Here is a 22,786-nt window from a genome sequence, read left to right on the forward strand (position 1 = left end):
TGGAGAGAACTTGCAGGTAATACCTGCAGGCCTTGGCAATGGACTGGATATAGGAGGAGAGGGAACACCAGGTATAAAGAATAAGAGTCTCGAGTTTACAACTTGCAGAGGTAGTGATGACCATTTATTGAGATTAAGAAAAGGGGCCGGGTGTAGTGGCTCATGCCTGTAATCCCAGCGCTTTTGGAGGCTGAGGCAGGTAGGTCACCTGAGCTCAGGAGTTTGAGACAAGCCTGGCCAACATGGTGAAACCCAGTCTCTACTAAAAACACAAAAATTAGCCTGGCGTGGTGATGGGCACCTGTAGCCCCAGCTACTCAAAAGGCTGAGGCAGGAGAATCTCTTGAACCTGGGAGGTAGAGGTTGCAGTGAGCAGAGATCACACCACTACACTCCAGCCTGGGTGACAGAGCGAGACTCCATGGAAAGGAAAAGGGAAAGAAAAAGGGAAAGGAAAGGGAGAAAAGAGAAGAGAAGGGAAGAGAAAAGAAACGAAATGAAACTTCTCACGTCCAACCTTTAGGCTGACTCCAAGCAGCACAGTGAACAGGGTAAGAACTTGGGCTCTTGGAATCAGCCTGAGGTCCAAGGTGGACTCTGCCTCTTGCCCACTGGGTAACCCTGGGTAAATTACTCAACCTCCTCATGCTTGTTTCCTCATATTTAAAATGGGACTATAGGTAAAAGTAGCATTTACCTTATAAGGCCATGTGAGGATGAAATGAGACATACATGGCTTAGAGCACAGCCTGGCATTTGTAAGGCTCAAAAGATGTCAGTTGATGTTACTGAAGGAGCAGTCACTTGAGCAACCTAGGGAGGTTGGCTGAAAGAGCATTCTGGAAACTTTAAGACTCTTCTTCCTCCCTCCCCATCACAAATTTATAGGGAACTAAATACAAAATAGAAGTAAGCCTGAACCCACCATATCTTGGGAGGTATAAGCACTGTCACTGGCCACGATTCCAATTACACATGGATGCTCCCTGTGGTCTCTGTCTACAGAATGGGACTAGCAGAACTAGCTGATGAATCAGTTTTCCGGGTGAAAGGTCTGGGTGGGTGAATCAACCATTTACAGTGCAGTGAGACAGAGCTGTGGAAGTAGAGAAGAAGGGTACTTAACCTGTCCAGAGGGCTCAGAGAAGGCTTCCCAGGCAAGGTGACTCTGAGCAGAGAACTGAAGGACAAGTAAGAGTTGGGGAAAGGGCATTCTATGCTGTGGCTGAAGTTTTTTTTGTTTTGTTTTGTTTTTTTGAGACGGAGTCTTGCTCTGTCACCCAGGCTGGAGTGCAGTGGCACAATCTCAGCTCACTGCAAGCTCTGTCTCCTCGGTTCATGCCATTCTCCTGCCTCTGCCTCCCGAACAGCTGGGACTACCAGTGCCAGCCACCACACCCAGCAAATCATATTTTTAGTAGAGATGGGGTTTCACAGTGTTAGCCAGGATGGTCTCGATCTCCTGACCTCGTGATCCGCCTGCCTCAGCCTCCCAAAGTGCTGGGATTACTGCTTGAGCCACCACGCCCGGCCAACTGTGGCTGAAGTTTAAGTAAAGGCCTATAGGTAAGAAATGTCCTGGGGCCTTAGGCAACTGTATATGGCTAGAGGAAAGACATAAGATAGGAGTGGCTAAAAATGTGACTGGAGATATAAGCTGGGGCCTCATGAATCACAATTGGCTTAATCAGCCAGGCACAGTGGCTCACGCCTATAATCTCAGCACTTTGGGAGGCCAAGGCAGGTGGATCACCTGAGGTCAGGAGTTCGAGACCGGCCTGGCCAACATGGTGAAACCCCATCGCTACTAAAAATACAAAAAAAAAAAAAAAATTAGCTGGGCGCAGTGGCAGGTGCCTGTAATCCCAGCCACTCAGAAGGCTAAGGCAGGAGAATTGCCTGAACCTGGGAGGCGGAGGTTGCAGTGAGCCAAGACCGTGCCATTGTACTCCAGCCTGGGCGACAAGAGCGAAACTCTGTCTCAGAAAAAAAAAAAAAAAAAAAATTGGCTTTATCCTGAAAGCAATGGGGAACCACTGAAGGGCTTATGGTAGGAATACAACCTGAACAAGGGTGCAACTTAGCAACAACATAGAGGATGAACTGTAGGCTGCAGAGGAATTCCAAGGCTGAATCAGCGACAGCCAATGCTTACAGAGCACTTACTATATACTAGGTCCTGCTCTATAGTGTGCTCCCCAGCGGGGGATGGTGGTGGCTAAGACAGAATAGTGGCAGCAGAAGTGGAGAGGAGGAGATGAATTTGATAGATATATAAAGAACAAAATTGAAAGGAGAGAGAAAAAAGGCAGCTCTTTCTTGTTGTCTTCTCATCCTGTAATAACACACATGCTGATGCAAACTTGAGAATATAAGCCCTAAAAAAGCAAGGATTTTGTCCTATTCATTGCTGTATCCCTAGCATCTGTTATACTACCCCATAGACAATCAGAGTGTGCAACAGAAGTTTATCAAATAGAACTACATAAGTGAAAAACCATGCCTCTTGGCATGTCTTCAGAATCTTGAGCAGGGACCTTAACATTTTTTGTGGCATGGACATCAACAGTTTGATAAATCCTATGAACCTTTTCTAGAATGTTAAGCAGGCAAAATTAGGGAAATCTATTATATTGAAATATAGTTCTTAAAATATTTTTTAAATGTGTGGTCTAGTGATGCAGGTGTTTGTTTACTAACGTACTGCATAATGGATCTGGTGGCAGATGTAATAATTATTGTGATTTTAAAATGGTGATGAGCATAAATGATATTTCAAGATACCTGCAACAACTGTAATGTGTTATGAAGATATCTATGGTTTCTATTGGTGACCAAGTCACAGGTACTGCTGATACACATTGTGACCTGCTTTCTTAATTGAAAGAAAAGTTATATTTCAGTTAAAGGTTAAAGAGTAGGCCAGGTACAGTGGTTACTCTGAACTGTCTCCGACAAGGTACCCTAGCACCAGTCTGAGAACTTCAGCTCTATATACAGAGAAGGACCAACATCAAAGACAGGTATCAAGGCCAGGCACAAAACACTGTGTATTCCTTGGTATGCCCAAGAATATAGACCCTGAGCTGCCCCCAGGGCCTACCCTCTGGCCCCTAAAAGAAGGATGCTGCAACCCAAATGAAAAGATAACTCTTTCAGACTCACGAAACCATTGCCCTTTCTGGAGAACTATCTAAACACCACCAGATCTGTCTGTAGTAGCTTTTCTCTGCTCTCAGATCCTGAGGACCTCAAAGACCTCTCCCAAATACATGATGCCTTCTGTCTCCCAGACAAAAGATTTAGGGAACACTCTTAGTACAGTCTTTCTAAGAAAAATGTTGAGAAAAGAAAAGAAATCTAAGACAGATTAAAGATGTTTGCCTAGAATCTACTTTCACACCTCCAATGAAGTGTTAAGATAAAAAATATATATATAGTTATGATATGTTACTTTAAGGATATGCCAAATGTTGTTCCCAAAACATCATATGTAACATCACTATCCCAATTGTTTGCCCAACTGGGCAGTGCTCAACTCTAGAAAGGAGGGTTTCCTAAGGAAGACTTTTCAGGCTGTAAAGGATGAATCTGAAAGGCACTGAAAAAAATGTTTTCAGAGCCAGCAATAAGTTTCTAAAATGATACAATTAACGTCAATTCAAACCACCTTCTACCTCCTGCAATGTCTGTGCAGCAAGTGACCAAGATAAGACATGGAAGAAAAGTAAGGAAGAAGAGAAAATAATACAAAGTGGGAGACCTATAAGAAAACTGAAAGAGAATAGAATTCAGGGCCAAGTTCTGCCTCTGTCCTCTTCCAGCTTTGTGATTTTGGGAAAGTTTCTTAAGCTCTCATATCCTTCCCTCACCATGAGCATTAAATGAGGTCAAGTGTATAAAAGTACTTCCCACGTCATGTTTTAAAGATATAAGGCAACAGTATTCCATGCAACATGACACAGAGCAGTATCCCAGGATCACCAATCCATAGCAATTCTGGAGTGACACTCAGTAGCATCACTCGAGGGAAAGAGAGGAACAACTCACACCTGTTGATGAGTAACGCCACAGCATCAGCTCAGTTCCGTGCCTCCTTAGGAAGGAAAGGTAGAAGGAAGATGAGACTGACTTTCCAACCACCAGCACCACCATGGTTCCAGATCAAGGTGTTGATGGAGACTCTCACTTTGCAAGCCCCTCATAGATGAAGGACAAGCTGCTCATACCAGGGACACCACAGACCAACACTTTCCTTTAACCCTTCCAGAGAATGGCAGGCGTCTTACCTTGAGCTTTCCCGTGGTCCTTTATCTACGGCTGGAAAGCATGACTTCTGTTCAATCTCTGTTTTACGACCTACTGTCTAGTATTCATCTTGTGCCTCCAACATGGAAACGGCCAAGCAACAAGTGTAGTGGGGACAGGAGCCCCTACTCCAGCTTGACATGTATGACATTGCCTCATATCTTAAGCAGCCGAGAGAGGGCTGTGCCCTGTGGCGACTGGCACCAAGGGCTGCTTGCTTCAGTACTCTCTAGGACTTCCACTCCAACTGCCAGTAAAGTGGATCTTCAATCCACCCCACCCTTACCTTCCCTGAGGGACCGAAGATCTTAACACCTGCAGTGAAGGAAATCCGTGGAGGCCACCAATGGAGAAGACCTCAGGACTCCCCATGTTTGAGCCTAAACACACCTTCCAAGAGCCTCCACACCTGACCTCACAGGTGCTACAGGGCGAAACTGCCATTAATTATCATGGCCTCACTCAGCCCAAATGGTACAGACACAGAACAAGTAGGAAAGGGGTTTCACTGGTAAAGGGATCTGCCTGGAAATCTTCTATGATCCAGAAGATAAACCAAATTTCATTATAATTGCTTTTCAACAAGATAAACAAAGTGGACAAAGCTGACAGCCTCTTCAACACACAGGCCCCTAACCTTCCATGTGAGTTTTCATAATACAATGGATATAAACCCATTATGAGGGGTCACCAGTTCTATGAAATGGCTGGATGCTAGTTAGGCTGGCTGAGTACGGTGATAACATAGCTCAAGAAGGGCTTCGATAGGTAACCACAAGACTGGCAGTGACAGGAAGGAGGGGTCTGAATACTTGAACATGGCTGGGCGACTCCAAAGCTTAGAGTCAAATGACAGTACTGGTCATGTGATATTATTCTTGTTTAAATAACTTACAACTTTGTTAACCTGAATCTGAAACTCTCTAACTTCTTAGCTTCTTCCCCCTCCTGACAAAAGCAACTGCTTTTATGAAGACATTTTAAGAACACAGTTTCTTTAGACAGAATGGCTGCATTAGAGGTGTAGGGGCAGTACCTTAAAGGAGTATTTGCGGCTTATGCGATCCTCAGGGGCCACAGGAGAGATCACGTAGCTGGGCAAGGGGATGCTCCCGAGGACCGCTTCTTCTCGGCTGTCTTTGAATGGAAAAACGCATCAGAACAACCTTCTGGGAAGCTTCCCTGGGCTCATCCGTCCCACTGCTTCCAGAACTTCAGCCAAGTTGTTTCCTCCCCTTGTAATGTCCATCCTCCTCCGACCCACACAGAGGCAAAGCTCTACCCATTCTTTTATTTATTTATTTATTTATTTATTTTTGAGACGGAGTTTTCGCTCTTGTTGCCCAAGCTGGAGTCAAGGGCATGATCTCGGCTCACTGCAACCTCTGCCTCCCAGATTCAAGCTATTCTCCTGCCTCAGCCTCCTGAGTAGCTGGGATTACAGGCATGTGCCACCATGCCTGGCTAATTTTTGTATTTTTAGCGGAGATGGGGTTTCACCATGTTGGCTAGGCTGGTCTCGAACACCTGACCTCAGGTGATCCACCTGCCTCAGCCTCCCAAAGTGCTGGGATTACAGGCGTGAGCCACAGTGCCTGGCCAGCTCTACCCATTCTTAAAAGCCTATCTCTTCTCTCTCTTCTAAGAAGCCTCCTCAGATTCTCCAATGATGGAATTCACTTCTCAGTCCCCCTGAACTGCTTTGAAAGCACCAGTAGCAGTCTAGCCTTGTCTTAAAAGTAAGTCTTTCTTCACATTTTGAGACTGCCTCTTAACAACACATAGTCCCTAACTGTATGTTCTGGGGCTCCATAGAAGCTCAGATGGCCAATTCAATTCACCAGTTGCCCATCCAACATCCAATAAATCCAGATGACAGGTTACAAAATACAATTAATGATCCACACTTCTCACCTCTCCAGAGTACCTCAAAGGTGGACCTATGTCCCAGATGGGACAGAAACGGAAATGACTCTGAATCTTGAGACCCTTAATAGCAGGCAAACTGGATTCTATTTATTTTAACCCAACAGATTGAACTTCCTATGTTAGCACTGGTAAACCTGAAGTCACCAACCATCCACATATGTAAAACTGAACACTTCGGCAGGGTAATAGGCTACTTGTTAGCTCACCTTTATAGTAAAATAAGCAGTAATCAGCAAGCACAAACCACCTCCTTTTCCACAGCCTCATCCCAGAACTGTCCTGCAAAGCAAAGAAAACTAGTCAGGGTAATATCTGAGCATACTGTTGTCCCTTTCCAAGCATGCACAATCTGATTCCAGAACCAAATATCTGCCCATATGCACTCTTTGTTTTAATAAATTACCATTTTATTGAATAGCCATTCTTTGAATAGAACATTAGAACTTAGACTAAATGATGGTTTATCCTAAGAAAGCAGGGTTTTTATTTTTGTCTCCTAGAAGCAAATTAATGTATAATATTATAAGTCACTTTCTTCTAGAAAGTAAATTAAGAAAGGAATCAGTTCTTAACAAAAAGTTTTTGTTTGTTTGTTTCTTATTTAGGTGGCTACGCTATAAAATACCTTCATTTATGCTGACTGGAAAACTGAATTTACATTGAACTACTGAAAAGAGTTTAAGTTACCTAATGAATTAAGTGAGGCAAAGTTCTCATTAGACTATGCTCAGTTCTGTGCCATATAGGATGTATTCTGCTGTTGTGTTTTCCTTCCATTCAATATAAAAGAATTTGGATTCTCTTTGCTAGCAAATTGCCTCATAAGAAAAATCTGTCTTTACTCATCTGAAATGTAAATGTTTGTATTTATCAATAATGTTTTAAATTATTGTGAATATTTTTAAAAAACATGGCAAAGGCAGGAAAACAGAAAGTTTTAGGGTGAGTTTTCTCTCAAACCTAGGAATACCTCAGAGCATCTTTTAGTTTTAGAGATGGCTGTTCATGTCTGTACTCCCAGTGTTTTGAGAGGCTGAGGCAGGAAGATCGCCTGTGGCCAGGAATTCAAGACCAGCCTGGGCAACATAGCGATACCCCATCTGTACAAAAAAAATTTTTTTTTCATTTAAAAAATAGAGATGGCTGTTAAATTGTCTTCCTTCTGCAGAAGTTTTTGACAAGCTTGAAAAAAATCCGACAATTTCTAAACTGAAATACAGCATGAGGATTGTCCCTCCTCCACTTACTAAAATGCTAAAAGCAAATGTACCTTGATGATTTCAACTATTTATCTGTTTTATCTTCTGCAAATCAACAAAATGATTTCTAAGGTCTTGGCACATGATATTTGCTTTGTTTGGAGACCTCTTATCTATGCTTCCGTGCCTGGTTCAAATATCACTTCCTCCGGGAAGCCTTTCTGGACACCCCCCAGTATAGCCACTCTCTGTTGTGTGTCCACAGCACACAGATCCCTGTTATGGTTACAGCACAGCCAATGGGCCTGGCTTAGGTGCTGGGAATTATTTACAAATACTTCCCTCTCTCTCTCCATATGTCAAAGGGGCATCCTTTGTTTAACGGGGACAGGGATGCAAACGGAAGAAGTCAGAGGGTTAAATGACTCAAGTGAGAAAAAGACAAGGGCAAATGTAAGAAAAGAGAGGGACAACAGGGCTGTGAGGGGCAAGTGGGAGCAAGAGAGGGTGGTACCAGGAGTGTCCAACAGAAGAGGCCGGAAGCTGCTGCAGCTGCCATGGGGCCAGAGATGCAGAGGAAGATTTTAAGGGGACTTTTGGGATTTCTCCTGTGTGCTGTTGAATGTAATGCCCTCCTCCGTCTTCCCACAAAGCTTCACCAAAACTTACATTTCTGCTCTGATATTTTTGGATGCTATGCTAGGTGAGAGACAGGGCTGGGTGACAATGTGACAACTGAGAGATATGCTATCTGCTTCTCCTGGTAGCTGATGAGTTCCTCGAGGGCAGGAACCACGTTACTTTCTCTTGATACTTGCTCTTAGCAACTTAGGACATGGCAGGCACTTTGCAGAATGGATGAATGAATGAATAACTGGCAAGGAGAGAAGGAGAGCAAAAGAGACAGGGTCTCTAGCTCTGGGGACTCACAACCCAGCCATGAACAGAGAACCCCAGGCAGGGCAACTGGCAATGGGGATTCCAATGAAGAATGGCCTCAGCCAACACAGCCGACAGGGCTTCCTGACTGAATGCATGTGGGGGAAGGAGGATCTGGTGATAGTGCTGAGGTTTCTAACCTGAGTGCCTGGGAGAATGGTGGTACCATTACTAAGATCTGGAAAAAGCAGTCTTGGGGAAATGGCAGGCCAGGGTGGTGAGGAGATAATGAGCTGAGTTTGGCTGATTTGGAATTTGAGACGCTAGGTGGATATGCATGCTAGACAAGGGGGAGAGGAAAAGATGAAAATTTTCAACCAAATAATAAGAAAGACTCTTTGACACCAGGAAGGCAAGTGCTGGTAGAGAACTGGCAGGAAGGCTGGATTCAAGCTGACCCACCCATACTGCGGCCTGGGCCCCAGGACAGCCAATAGCACCAAGGGCCAAAGTGGTCAAGTGGGTTTTGGGAGAGAAGCTGTAACCATTGAGCAGACAGTCACTCATAAGAACAAACAGCAAATAATGCAGTGCAGCAGGTAGAATCCAGCTGCCTCAGACAAACTCAGGAACAGAAAGCTTATGTGCGCATCCCTAGCTTCCTGGGGCCTGGGAAAGGAGAGAACTCAGCCAGAGCCATTTCCTCCACGATTCTCACTCCTTGGCATCCTCACCTGCTTGTGCAGCCAGCCCCTCACCACCACAGGAACATTGGGGTTCCTCCGAATGGCCTGGTCTCTCTTCCCAAAGCTGTGGACTTTATTGCTGGACTTTATGATCTACAAAAAAGCAGACTGAACTTTAGCAGCAGGGAATTTAAGGTGACACAAAAAAGCACTTGTATGTTAGGAGGGCCGTCGGCTCTCTCTGCCTCACTGTAAATGGCAGCACCCTTTGATCAAACGAACAGCCAGGAGACAGGGAACGGGCGTGCACATGACCACAGCATTCTAATTAAAAGGCAAGCCCAAGACCTGGCAAACCTCCCAGCTGGATCACAGAAAAAAAAATTAAAAGGAATTTTTCAATCAACTTTCAGCAGCAGCTGTTGGCTGTAATATGTTCCATGGCTTTCTGGAGCAAAGCTAATTTTTGGTCACAGCTTTTTGCCAATTTCCAGATATTTACCCCTCCTATCTGGGTTCATCCCTCAGCACTCTCCTCCTCTCCGCAATGCTGGTTCTTTTCCCTGATCCTTAGTGTTTCTACACCTGGAGCACAAAAACTTCTGGGTCCTTCCCAAGGGCACCCTTTCTCAGGGCCTCATGTCACCAAATCTCTCCAGGCTTGCTTTAACATACAGCTACATGTAAATAGAAACGTGGCCCTCCCAACCACGCGAGGAAAGTGAAGAACATGCTCAAGGACCTATAGACACCAGTGTTGGGTCTGTCAGCAATCACCTGTTCTGTTGGACAAGGGACATATCCCTCTTGGCCTCAGTTTCCTGATCTGTCATTTGGGGAGAACACTTCTTATGGGTCTCTCTCACAAAACTATAGTGAAGATCAAATGGACTTCTGGTTACAAAGGGGCTTGGCAAAATACAAAAGAGGGGAAGGAAGGAACAAGTGGCCAGGAGCTCACCCTGGGTCCAGGCTTGGCCTCCAGGGTGGAGGCGGTCCCAGCTGTGGATGTTTCACTGACCATGCTGGACGGTCTTTGGTTTCTGTCTTGCTTCGACATATGTGGATTCGGCCTGTGAGGAGACAGAGGATTCCAGTGAGTAAGAGCCGAGCTGCAGAGTAGGAAGTGCAGTAAGATCAGTTCCAGGTAGGAATTGGTTGTTGTGCCTTAGAACAACCCAACCCTGATTCCTTGGAGGCTGCCTGACTCCAGACTGCAGCCAGAGGGCTGCGATGTCCAGCTTGCCCATGTGTTTCAAGGAATCAAGATGACAGGCACATCTCCACAGCCTGACACCCCAACAAAGGAGGACAGACTGTCATCCCTGCTGTTGTCTGGAAGTCTCCACACTCACTCTCTTAATCAGGTGTCTGTGACAACTGCCCCATCTGATGGGCATGCACAGATGTACCACTCTTCTCAGCACGCAAGAGCAATCCATGCCCTCTCACACACCTCCATTTCCCTGGCTCCCAAAAGAAGCTGTTTATAATTAGTAACAAGAAATCACTTGCGCACACAACCACACCCCCAGATACAGAGAATCCCTTACATAAATGCCAGTGGGGCTTGTCTCCCAAAATAGACTACTCAACAAAGAGTCCTATTCTGGGAACACTCCATTTGCCCCAAAATAGAGCTATCAGAGATATTAACCCCTTGTGCTATGCCTGGAGAGCAGGAAGAAATGAAATAAGCCTTGGGCTCCAGTAGGAATCTCTGGGGCTTCCCCATCAGCATCCCAGAAACATGGAACTTCCCACCAAGAAGCTGCCCTGGGAGGACCAACTCTCTAGGAGCATCTCAGTGCGACACTCAAGAGCCACTGAAGAGTCCTTCTCACCTGCTTCCACAGATCCCCAGCATTTGCCAGTCTTTCAAGGCAGCGGTGACAGATCCCTCCACACAAATCCAGTACCTATCCCTGGACAGCTGGATGCTTGATGCCAAGACCCTGCTAAGTCCAGGATCAGCAAGCCTTCCTCAAAGTGGAAGTCTCCATGTTCTGTCCACTGCTCCAATAGGCAACAGAATCCAGGTTATTGGAGACCAGGCGGACCACAGAAAACTGAGGCTCTTTGCCTGAAGAGTGGAGAAAATCTGCTTTGGAGGCCTGGGCAAGGAACCTGAGGAGATGGAGCTAGAGAATCCAGGCAGGAAGCAGCTGACGAAGCAGCACTCGTAAAGTCCTTCACACGGACACTTTCAGAACGATACAATGAGGGAACATCCTAGTTTCCACCATGGAAATATACTGTTTTCTTCAAAGACCCTGCTGCTCAAAAGATAAGTGATCCTTTCTGTGCCCCGAGACAGAGCCCAATATCCTACACCACAAGGGAAGTTCTCTGCAGAAGTAGCCGTGACTACTGCACTTTCCAAGCAATGCCAGCAGCAGGACCACTGTAGCAGGCACCAGCTTCCCAAAGGGCTGGGCCCTGTGGGATGCTTGGCAGCAGGAGATGCAAGTCCTACCAGGCAGAAAGAGCACTGGCTCCTTATCAGCTCAGACACTCACTCCAGATTCCACGCCCCCGGCCTCCAACCCAGCCAGACTTTTGTTGCTGCTCCCCACTCAGAGGGAGAATGTCACCACATTTGCTGTTGGCAGAGGCTGTATGCAGCAAGATAACCACTGATCAGGGGCAGGAAGAGGCTCCAAGAGGCTGCCTTGTCCACCCCCTTTCTCCAGACAGAACTATGTCCAAAACATCCTGGAACCTGGTCTTGTCTAACTCTTCAGACTTCTGGAGGTTGCAACAAGGAAAAAGAGCCTCAGGTTGCTTCAGTTATGGCAGCTGTATCTCTAAGCTAAAATTCAGGACACAAGGTCCAATGACAAAAAAGATTTGTTTGAATTTTTTTTGAGATGGAGTTTCGCTCTGTCGCCCAGGCTGGAGTGCAGTGGCATGATCTCGGTTCACTGCAACTTCCGCCTCCTGGGTTCAAGTGATTCTCCTGCCTCAGCCTCCCAAGTAGTTAGTATTACAGGCACTTGCCACCAAGCCCAGCTAATTTTTGTGTTTTTAGTAGAGACGGGGTTTTACCATGTTGGCCAGGCTAGTCTCAAACTCCTAACCTCAGGTGATCCACCCGCCTCGGCCTCCCAAAGTGCTGAGATTACAGGCATGAGCCACAGCACCTGGCCTCTTTGGGATTTTATCAAATGTAATTTATTCCCACTTAAGACATTTTAGGCTTATTACAGAATATTTGAGAAATACAAGAAAAAACTGAGAGAAAAACATCACCCATACTCCAGCTACTGAAAGGAAAACCACTTATAACACTTGGTATAGTTACTTCCATTCTTTTTATATGCCTGGGTTTTCTGCAGGGGAAGAGGGTAGGGAGAAAAAGGGTGCTTTTTTGTTTACATATGATCAAAATTATGTATGTGACTTCACATCTTCATTTTAAAAACTTATTGTAATGTAAACACTTTCTCCGTTAGTTTAAGCCAGTTTAACATCATTTCAAATAACTGCATCACATTCCATCAACTTTAGATGTGCCATTCCACCTCTGTAGGACAAAGAAAAGACCATCTGGATTTGTGACTGGCCAGGAAATCCAGGACAAATAGCTACTTTTGCCATTTTTGCACCTTACAATCTTTAACAAAAAAAATTTTTTTTTTGAGACGGAGTTTCGCTCTTGTTGCTCAGGCTGGAGTGCAATGGTGCAATCTCGGCTCACTGCAACCTCCACCTCCCCGGTTCAAGCCATGCTCCTGCCTCAGCCTACCGAGTAGCTGGGATTACAGGCACATGCCACCACACCTGGCTAATTTTGTACTTTTAGTAGAGAGGGAGTTTCACCATGCTGGTCACGCTGGTCTCGAACTCCTGACCTCAAGTGATCCACCTGCCTCGGCCTCCCAAAGTGCTGGGATTACAGGCGTGAGCCACCACGCCCAGCCTAAAAAAAAAAATTTTAAATCATCTCACCAGTGCAGTATAAAGCACCTTACAATCTTGACATTTAACTTGACACCCCCCAAACCCACATATTCTAACCCCACGTCTCCTCCCCATCCTAGCTTCTGGGATGCTAGCTGGCTGGACATCAGTGAGGGGCAGTGATGGGAAAGGAGTGGAGAAAGAATACAAAAACACATATGAAGACAGATCGACTCTTCATGGTCTACACCGCTCAGCCATACCCATAGAAAGCTTATTAGGAGACATGACTGAAGTTCAAACTATATATGCCCCAGGGAAGGGACTGTGTTGTCTACAAACAGGGAGGATGTCTTCACCAAGGCCCCCCATGAGCAGGGACAGCTCCCAACTCAAGGAATAGACTCAACTCATACTTGGCAGTCCCTGACCTGGCTCTTTGAAAGGACAAGGCACACACAGCTACCCACTTGTCCAAGTAACAAGATCGGCCTTCAGAGGATGTTTCTTTGACGCTCTCAACATAGAACATGATCTCTCAGGTTTTCTAAGGATGACTATGACTTTTGGAAATAACTACAAGTTATCTGGAATAACAACTAGTCAAAAAAAATGGTGGTCATGCTTGGGGATACCATTTGGTATCCATATGAAAAAAGTCTCAAAAACCATTTTCTCACTTGGCTGAAAACCTGGCTCTGATGGAAACTTCTAGTGGTGGTTTACCACAATGGGTAATGAGCAATGGGACATCAACAGTGCATGTGTACAGCCTCCCAAAGAGACAACACTGAAAGGAACATCCTTCACTTGGATGCGGGCATTCTGATACATTTGCTTCAGCCAGTTACATCCCACAAGCATGTTTCCCATTAAGAGCCTGGTGGGGCAGACAATGATTTGTCCTCAACTCCTCAGAATGAGCGTACTCTGCTGACCAGTCTCACCTAAGAACCAAGTCTCATCTAAGAACCATCTTCTCTTCCCAGAGAAGAACTTGTGCCCCCGAGCTGAGCAACCTTGAAAGGCATTCAGTTCCCAGCAGCATGCCCTCAGGCACACTGAGTCACGCAGACCCCTGGGAGAGGCGACCCAAAAACCTGTACACACAGACTGCTGCTGTCCTCAAATAAAACCTATTAACTTAAAAGCCTGTTTCCCAGGTTTCTGTGTTACTGGAAATCCCAAAGTACAATGGGATGATTTGAACAAAGACTTCTCTCTCCCTGGTTTGGGCTACATGAATGCTGATTATTTTGCTGGAGGGATGTGGGCTGAAGATGAAAACAGTGAGCTAGAGTTTGAACCCAACCTCCTCCCATCTGAAATGAATGAAGAACTTAGGACTAGACAAAATCAGTCTGGAGAAGCCCAGTTGGAAAGTGACTTGATTTTCCTCTGAACTTTGTCAAGGATGTGGGAAGTGAGCCTGAGCAGGAAGACACTTTCTCTGTCCCTATCTATAAAAGGAGTGCTTCTGCTTCCTGCATATTCGGCAATAAATGCATACGACACTGACAGAGGTAGTAAGAAAGAGAGGTTATAGATACACAAGCTATTTTTTTTCTGTTGGGTCTGAAATTAGGTGGGTTTGGTCAATGGGATCTGGTTAATGGGAGTCTCTCAATCAACGGTGTGAGCTGAAGCAGAATGAAGGAATCAGAGCAAGATGTCTATGATGCTGCGACAAGTGGTCACAAAGACAATGATCACCACCTCTTCAGGACAGGTACACGAAGTCAGGTAAGCAGAGGGATTAGGCTGTACTTGTTGAGCACCTACTGCATGCATGGCCAGGCACTTGGCCTGCATTATCCCACTTAACCCTGCCAAGTCAGTTTTGGTATCTCTATTTATAGAGGAGGAAACTAAGGCTCACAGAGACAAATAACTTATTCGAGATAGAAATTGGACTCCAAAGCCTAGGCTTTGCCACAGAAAGACCCTATGGCAGGTCCCAAGGTCTGAGAGAAGCAGGCTTTTGCTCTTTTCAGCCCTAAGACCAACCCCCAGATCAAGGAACTCTTGTGGTGGTGGAAAGAGCAAGAGCCCAGAATAACTGGATCTCAGCCAAGTCCTGCAGCTTACTGACTCCTCCGCAAGTCACATCAGTTCTCTGGACCTTTGTGTCCAGTTTTGCAAAATAAGTGGAAACCACCTCTCATCTCACAAAGTAGTTGTGTGGATTGAAATGACACTGAAAACCATAAAGCACCCATGACATACAAAGCATTATTTGGAACTGTTACCAGTGAAGACCCCAGAATTTAAATCCCAGCTACACTTTATTTCCAAGGCATATGTCTCCAGAAAGCTCAAGATGCCAAACAACTTCTAAACAACAGTCATCTCCTATAAACATCCCAATAGCATCTTACAAAAAAAAATTATTTAAAGCACAGTAATTCTGTGGCGGGAGGATTGGGTCCCATTCTTTCCCCAGGAGAACAGTAATGTCAAGAATCATCAAGGGCTAGGAACAGTACCTCCATGCCTATAAACCTAGCACTTTGGGAGGCTGAGGCAGGAGGATCATCTGAGGCCAGGAATTCAAGACCAGTCTGGTCTTGAGACTCTGTCTCTATTAAAATTTAAAAAAAAAAAAATCAGCTAAGCACAGTGGTTTACGCCCGTAATCTCAGGCCAAGGCAGGCGGATCGCTTGAGCTAAGGAGCTCAAGACCTGGGCAACATAATGAGACCCCATCTCTATGAAAAATACAAAAATTAGCCAAGAGTGGTGGTGCACGCCTGTAGTCCCAGCTACTCGGGAGGCTGAGGCACAAGAACTGCTTGAACCTGGGAGGCAGAGGCTGTAGTGAGCCGAGATCACGTCACTTCATTCAAGCCTTGGCACAGAGCGAGACTTGGTCTCATTCATTAAATAAATAAATAAGTCATCATGATGGGAGGTTAGAAAGCTATAAGGAAACATAAATCTTTTACTGAGAACACCTTATTAAATGACACCTTTATCCCATTAATTCCTGGGAAAGCTGGCCCCCAAAGTCATGCTCTGTCCTCAAGGAATCTACACACAGAGAGCTCGGCTAAAACTACTGATATAAAGGAAAAGTAAATGAGAAGAGGACACACTCACAAACACCAGCACCTTTTTTTAGTAGCTTACACCCATCAGCTAAGGGTTTGGGGAAAGCAATGCACAATGAAAACTAGGAAACAAAAGAAAGCTCTTATCCCAAACAGGCAGACACCTCCCTCCACACCCCCTCTTCTCAGAGAAAGAGACACACACAGACAGACCGCCAACGCTCACTGTAAACTCCCAACAGCCTGGGAGAGGCTGTCTGACATGGGTTTTCATTCAGCAACTGTGGTCTCACTACTCAACTATGGCTTATTATGTTCCTTCTCCTTCCCCCTCAAGTCCTTTCTTGAACACAGGCTGCAGTTCCTCACCCCACTCTACCCCAGGAGCTAGAAACCAGCCCAAACAGCAGCCTCTCACCTGGCATGAAAATAACCCCATAAGCACTGTGTGCCGCCATCCCCGCCTCCCCACGCCTGTTCCCCAAATCGGAGTATTGCCCCGAACCTGGTACAAGTCCTTTTCTGCTGTATGTCCCTGGGCCAGTCTCTTCTAACCAGTGCCTTTGGTGAGCCCTCTTCTAGCCTATCTGCTCCTCCTAGCTTAACAAGCAGCTAATTCTCTCATTAGACAATGATATTTTTTATTGGAGATCTGAGCACATCCAAGACTAGTGGGAGGTAAAAGAAGAGGACAAGAAGGGAAGTCACAGGAAGAAACAAAATCACTACTTACAGGAAGCAGCTTCCCTTCCTCACACAGCAAAGCCACCACTGCAGCATTTTTGCCCAGCACAGACAGAGCCAAAGACATGGTTGCTGTGTGGCAATGACTGCATCCCCAATGCCGATGCCCTTCAAAGCAGCAATACCAAAGGCCCAGCCAACACGCAGGTGTTTGAATGAACTAAAGGCCCCATCACCATCTCTTCCCCTACGTGCGACTATCACAGACACTGTCTCCTAGTCCAGGGAAGAAAACTGAACAGTCAAGTTTCTGCATCTGCTTGCCAGGTGTTTCCATTTTTCCTCATTTTTCTGCTACCATGGCAACCAAATACAACAGGCAAAGCTAGGCCAAGACTGCCAGCATCTAGAGACAAGGTGCTGGCTATATCAGCTGCAGACAGCAAAGCATCAGCCTCACAGCCCAGGGCTCAGCAGATGAGCAACAGGGCAGACTCCTGTGGGAGTTTAGGAGCAACTCCCCTCTCCAGTGCTCTAAATCTCACTGCCAGCTTTACCAACTTGTAGCTGCAGGAGGAATAGGAGACAGCCATCTCCTAGCAGCAAGTGATACCCCGCCCCCAAACCCATAATCAGCACATGCCATAGATGAGTCTCACCCTGCAACCTGCAAAATGAACCGCCTTTAGCAAAGAGGTCAAAGATCTGGAAGATAATTCTTACCTTTGGAAAGACAGTATCTTTTTTAAGTGCTATCCTCCGAACACCGCTCACAACATTCCAGGAAATTCCAACTTGTGTTTCTTTTCCAAATAATCCAATGAGAAAACTGAAAGCTGCTCAGACCCCAATGGAAACAACAAGTTAAACTCACTGGGATGCTGGGAAAGGCAGGTCAAGCAAGGGCACCCTCCAGGTTTGGAGCCTCCAAAGTGATCTTGCATGCCTTGCAGCTGGCGTCTCAGCACACAAGCAGGCCTCTGAACTTCCTAAGTGCATACTCTCTGCTCTCAACCTTAGGCCCCACCTCAACATCAACTGCTTGTCAGAGCCTGGGGATCGGTGTACACAGCCTGCTGTCAGTCAGCTGCTAGCGTCACTGCTCGGGAACGCTTCTCTCCTCTTCCCCGAGAACTGCAGAGGTGTTTGTCAGTGGCTCCCTGGGCAGCCCAGCACTGAGGAGAAAACACTCCTGTACATGAGCACCAAACATCAAAACCATAGGCCTGGAAGTTCTGTGTCAAGGACTACCCCTTTAGCAGGGGCCCTGCGTGTGGCTCTTTTAGCCAGAAAGGGTCTGGCTTCAAGCTCACAATTCAAGAAAGTCACTGAGAATCAGGAAAGAGGCAAAAAAAAAAAGGAAGAGGAGCAAAATGATCCAATAACTGGAAATTAGGCCCCAAGATAAAAGGTTTGAGAACATTTTCTGGAGAAAAGACTATCGAGGAAGCTTGGCATCTTTCAAACAAATGCAAAGTTATTACAGATGAAATTTCATTGCTACAAATACAATTACAATTAAAATCTCTCTGCAGCAGTAGCCTACTCACTCAGCACACTGAGTATGGACAAGGAAGAAGACTGTCCCCGGAAGACCTCTGAAATGAGAAGCAGTATAGCATAGTGTTTAGAAGCATGGCATCTAGGACCAGACTATCTGGATTCGAATCCTGACTCCACCACTTACTCTCTGTGTGACCTTTGGCAAGACTCTTAACCTCTCTGTGCCTTAGTATTCATGATAATAATGGCATCTTCCTCACAGGATTGCTGTGAAAATTAAATATATGTAAAGCACTTAGAAAAGTACCTGCTAATAGTAAGGGTGCTAAGTGTTAGCTATAAAAATAACAATAATACTAGGAATACTATTAATATTATTCATTTTAAAAGCTCCCAACTCTTATTCTTGAAGGTAGAATACTTCATTTAATGTTAAAGAGGAAATTCTAGATCCTGAAACAAGGAATGCTATAAACTGATACAGTTTGGCTGTGTCCCCACCCAAATTTCATCTTGAATTTGTAGCTGCCATAACTCCCACATGTCATGGGAGGGACCCAGTGGAAGGTAATGGAATCATGGCAACGGGTTTTTCCCATGCTGTTCTTGTGATAGTGAGTAAGTCTCACAAGATCTGATGGCTTTATAAAAGGGAGCTTCCCTGCACATGCTCTCTTGCCTGCAGCCATGTAAGATGTGATTTTGCTCCTTATTCGCCTTCCGCCAAGACTGTGAGGCCTCCCAGCCATGTGGAACTGTGTCAATTAAACCTCTTTCCTTTATAAATTACCCAGTCTCGGGTATGTCTTTATTAGCAACATGAGAACAGACTAATACAGTGTCTTTCTTAGAAAATTATGGACTGAGTTGAAATTTGTGTGCCTATAGCTTTCACCCATTGATCTGACACCTGCCTTTGCCCGCTACATGATAAATATACCCCACTCCCACTTGCTAGCCCTTCTTGAAGACTTTTACCACGTCCTCCATCTTCTCTCCTGCAGATTAATCACAATAGGTCACAGGATAGGGCTTCTAGAACCCTCACCATAATGGTCCCCCTCCTCAGGGGAATATCAATTGCTCACCACTTCTCTTAAAATTTAGTATCTAGAACATGGTGTTTGGAGCTTGGCATGCCCTTTGTACTCCATCAATTTGTACTGAATGAATGAATGAAGTGGTTCACAAAAACCACGATATAACAGAACTATTCTCCCCCTTTCTCTATGCATTGTACTTTTATTAATACAGCCTGAGCTTGTATTAGCTCTTCCATGAGGCATTTTCACATACCTACTGGCTTGGGGAGTGTCCCCTGGGGGAACAAGGCTACAGAACCCATTGACTAATGCCTAGTCCCCTCAGGGGGTATAACAAAAAACTGGGTAGCATAACAGAAAAGGTCAAATGAGAAAATTAGCACTCTAGGCCAGGCAGGTGGCTCATGCCTGTAATCCCAGCACTTTGGGAGGCTGAGGCAGATGGACTGCTTGAGGCTAGAAGTTCAAGACCAGCCTGGGCAACACAATGAAACCCCATCTCTACTAAAAATACAAACATTGTCTGGGTGTGATGGCGGGCACCTGCTACTCAGGAGGCTGAGGCAGGAGAATCACTTGAACCCAGGAGGTAGAGGTTGCAATGACCCAAGATCACACCACTGCACTCCAGCCTGGCAACACAGGGAGACACCGTCTCAAAAAACAGAAAAGAAAAGAAATGAGCACTCTAGTCATACAGCAAAAGCAGCTTCTTAGTGAGACTCAAAAGGTCCCACTTCTCTGATAAATCTGGACTGTGGTTTATTAAGGATAACAATTAGTGCTGTCTGGCCGGGTGTAGTGGCTCACGCTTGTAATCCCAGCACTTTGGGAGGCCGAGGCAGGCGGATCACGAGGTCAGGAGATCGAGACCACGGTGAAACCCTGTCTCTACTAAAAATACAAAAAATTAGCCGGGCGTGGTGGCGGGCGCCTGTAGTCCCAGCTACTCGGAGAGGCTGAGGCAGGAGAATGGCGTGAACACGGGAGGCGGAGCTTGCAGTGAGCCGAGATTGCGCCACTGCACTCCAGCCTGGGCGACAGAGCAAGACTCTGTCTCAAAAAAAAAAAAAAAAAAAATTAGTGCTGTCCAACAAATACTTCATTCATTTATTTATTTATTGAGATGGAGTCTTGCTCTGTAGCCCAGGCTGGAGTGCAGTCGCATGATCTAAGCTCACTGCAACCTCTGCCTCCCGGCTCAAGTGATTCTCCTGCCTCAGCCTCCCGAGTAGCTGGGACTACAGGCATGCGCCACCACACCAGGTTAATTTTTTGTATTTTTAGTAGAGATGGGGTTTCACTGTGTTAGCCAGGGTGGTCTCGATCTCCTGACCCATCCGCCTTGGTCTCCCAAAGTGCTGGGATTATAGGCATGAGCCACTGCACCCAGCCCAACAAATACTTCTGATTCTCTTCTCAGGTACATAATAAATATGCGCTTCTCTTCTCCTCTTGAAGTGGTTCCGTGACTTACTTTAGCTGAAGAAATGTCAGTGAAAGAGCCAGTGCCCAATTTACAAGTTCCCTTACAGAAATTAAGCCACCCTCAGTAAAGAGGGCAGAGCAGTCTGGGTGCAGTAGCTCATGCCTGTAATCCCAGCACTTTGGGAGGCCAAGGCGGGTGGATCACCTGAGGTCAGGAGTTCAAAACCAGCCTGGCCAACATGGTGAAACCCCGTCTCTACTAAAAGTACAAAAATTAGCTGGGTGTGGTGGCAGGCACCTGTAATCCCAGCTACTCGGGAGACTGAGGCAGAAGAATCGCTTGAACCTGGGAGACGGAGGTTGCAGTGAGCCCAGAGTGTGCCATTGCACTCTAGCCTGGGCGACAAGAGTGAAACTGTCTCAAAAAAGAGGGCAGAGCAGAGTCCATCGGGTGACCTATGATGGACATGAAGCGAACATGAGAAATCCGCCTTTGCTGTTTCAAATCATGAAGATTTTGTTTGTTGTTACTACAGCAGACCCTAGCCTATCTAGCCTGATTCTATATGACTGACACAGGAACAAGAACCCTCAGAGCTCATGTCCTCTGGCCCCATTAGATCACAGCTTTCACATTATTTCCTTTGTTTATGCCTCTGACCTGTAAAATGAGAAACCATCGTTTGGAGGGGCATGGATGGGTTATTCAAAGCAGCTCAGGCAAGTCCTACCTGCCAACAGTGGAGAGATCTATCTCTTCACACCAATAATGCCCTAGGAGAAGTCACCATGGGATGGGTTAAAAAATTTTTTTTTCTTTTATTCCCACAGAAGAAGAAACTCAAGATTATGTGACTAAAATCTACCTAAGATTGTCACTGCAGCCCAGAGAATGGATGGACACTTGGTGGGGGCAGTCAAGTGGGAAGACACCTGAGGGTAAAGAGAAGAACTAGGGAGTAATTTAGAAGGGATGAAAAGAGCAAGTTGCCTAAATCAGTAGTTCTTAAACTTTTACCTGCATCAGAATCACCTGGAAGGCTTGTGAAAACACAGATTGCTGGGCCCTACCTCTAGAGTCTCTGATTCAGTAGGTCTGGGGTGGGGCCAAGAATTTACATTTCTAACACCTTCTCAGGTGATGCTGATTCAGAGATCACACTTTGAGAACTGCTGCTCCAGAAGAATTAGCTACAAGAAACCGGGGAGTGGAGGCTCTGGCAAGAGGAGTCAATGTGGTTACAACTCTCCAGTGCTTGGCCTTAGTGGATTCTCTTTGGAGAAGAAAGGAGCCGTTTTCCTTTTTCCACCCAAGACATTAGTCTGAGACATAACACACTACACAACAAAATTAAGCTCCTCTAAGGGAACAAAACAAGAATCTCATTCATTTGTATAATTTAAAAAAACTGTTTCTGTGAGGAGACATCATGCCTCACTCACCCTCCAGAGCTTCCCCAGGAGGTAAATCTAAGTGTATTTCATTTAGGAGGAAGCAATTTAGGTAATTGGTTGCAGCCCCGCTCTTCAACCTTATCTACACACTCCCCTTCACAAACCTCCACTGCAAGTCAGCCTTCTTGCACTTTGACCGCACCAAGGCTGATCACACTCTCCTCAGCTGTGAACGACACCTACACACACGCACGTGTACACACTTATCTTCCCTTATCTAAATCTTCCCTCTTCCTCCAGTTTAAGCCCAGAGGCTTCAAGAAAGTCTTTCCCCTCTTTCATCCCTATCACAGTCAGTCAATCACCAAATTCTGTTCATTTTACTTCCCAAGTATCTCCAGAATCCATCCAGTGCTCCTCATTTTTCACTTAAACTCAACTGGTGTAGGTCCCCCATGTTCTACCCTCCTTCCCCTCTAAGTCTTTGCCCAGGTTGTTCACCTTGACTAGACAGATCTCAATTTAAACCACATCCCTTTCCAGATGAGGAGGCCTTCTGTGGTCCCTAAGCCAGGTTAGAGTCCCCTTTATCAATTCCCATTGAACCCTATGTTTCCTCTATCATGAACATTTATCACATTTGTGATCTCTTATTACCACAGCAGACCCTAGCCTATCCTGACTGATTCTATATGACTGATGCAGGAATTAGAACACTCAGAACTCATGTCCCCTGGAACCATCAGATTATAGCTTTCACATTATTTCTCTTCTCCATG

General features: G+C 45.7%; 1 protein-coding gene across 1 annotated transcript in view; it reads right to left on the bottom strand.

The window, feature by feature from the left end:
• PLEKHA7 (pleckstrin homology domain containing A7) overlaps positions 1–22,786 on the bottom strand; it is a 94,959-nt gene that overhangs the window by 68,416 nt on the left and 3,757 nt on the right. The window contains exons 2-5 of the mRNA XM_030829765.1: positions 9,963–10,074; positions 9,050–9,154; positions 6,444–6,516; positions 5,345–5,445 (exon numbers count right to left, since the gene is read on the bottom strand). Coding sequence (XP_030685625.1) covers positions 5,345–5,445; positions 6,444–6,516; positions 9,050–9,154; positions 9,963–10,074 — 391 coding nt within the window. The remainder of the gene's footprint in view (positions 1–5,344; positions 5,446–6,443; positions 6,517–9,049; positions 9,155–9,962; positions 10,075–22,786) is intronic.

Source organism: Nomascus leucogenys, chromosome 15 (genome assembly GCF_006542625.1).
Source record: "Nomascus leucogenys isolate Asia chromosome 15, Asia_NLE_v1, whole genome shotgun sequence".
Lineage (NCBI taxonomy): Eukaryota > Metazoa > Chordata > Mammalia > Primates > Hylobatidae > Nomascus > Nomascus leucogenys.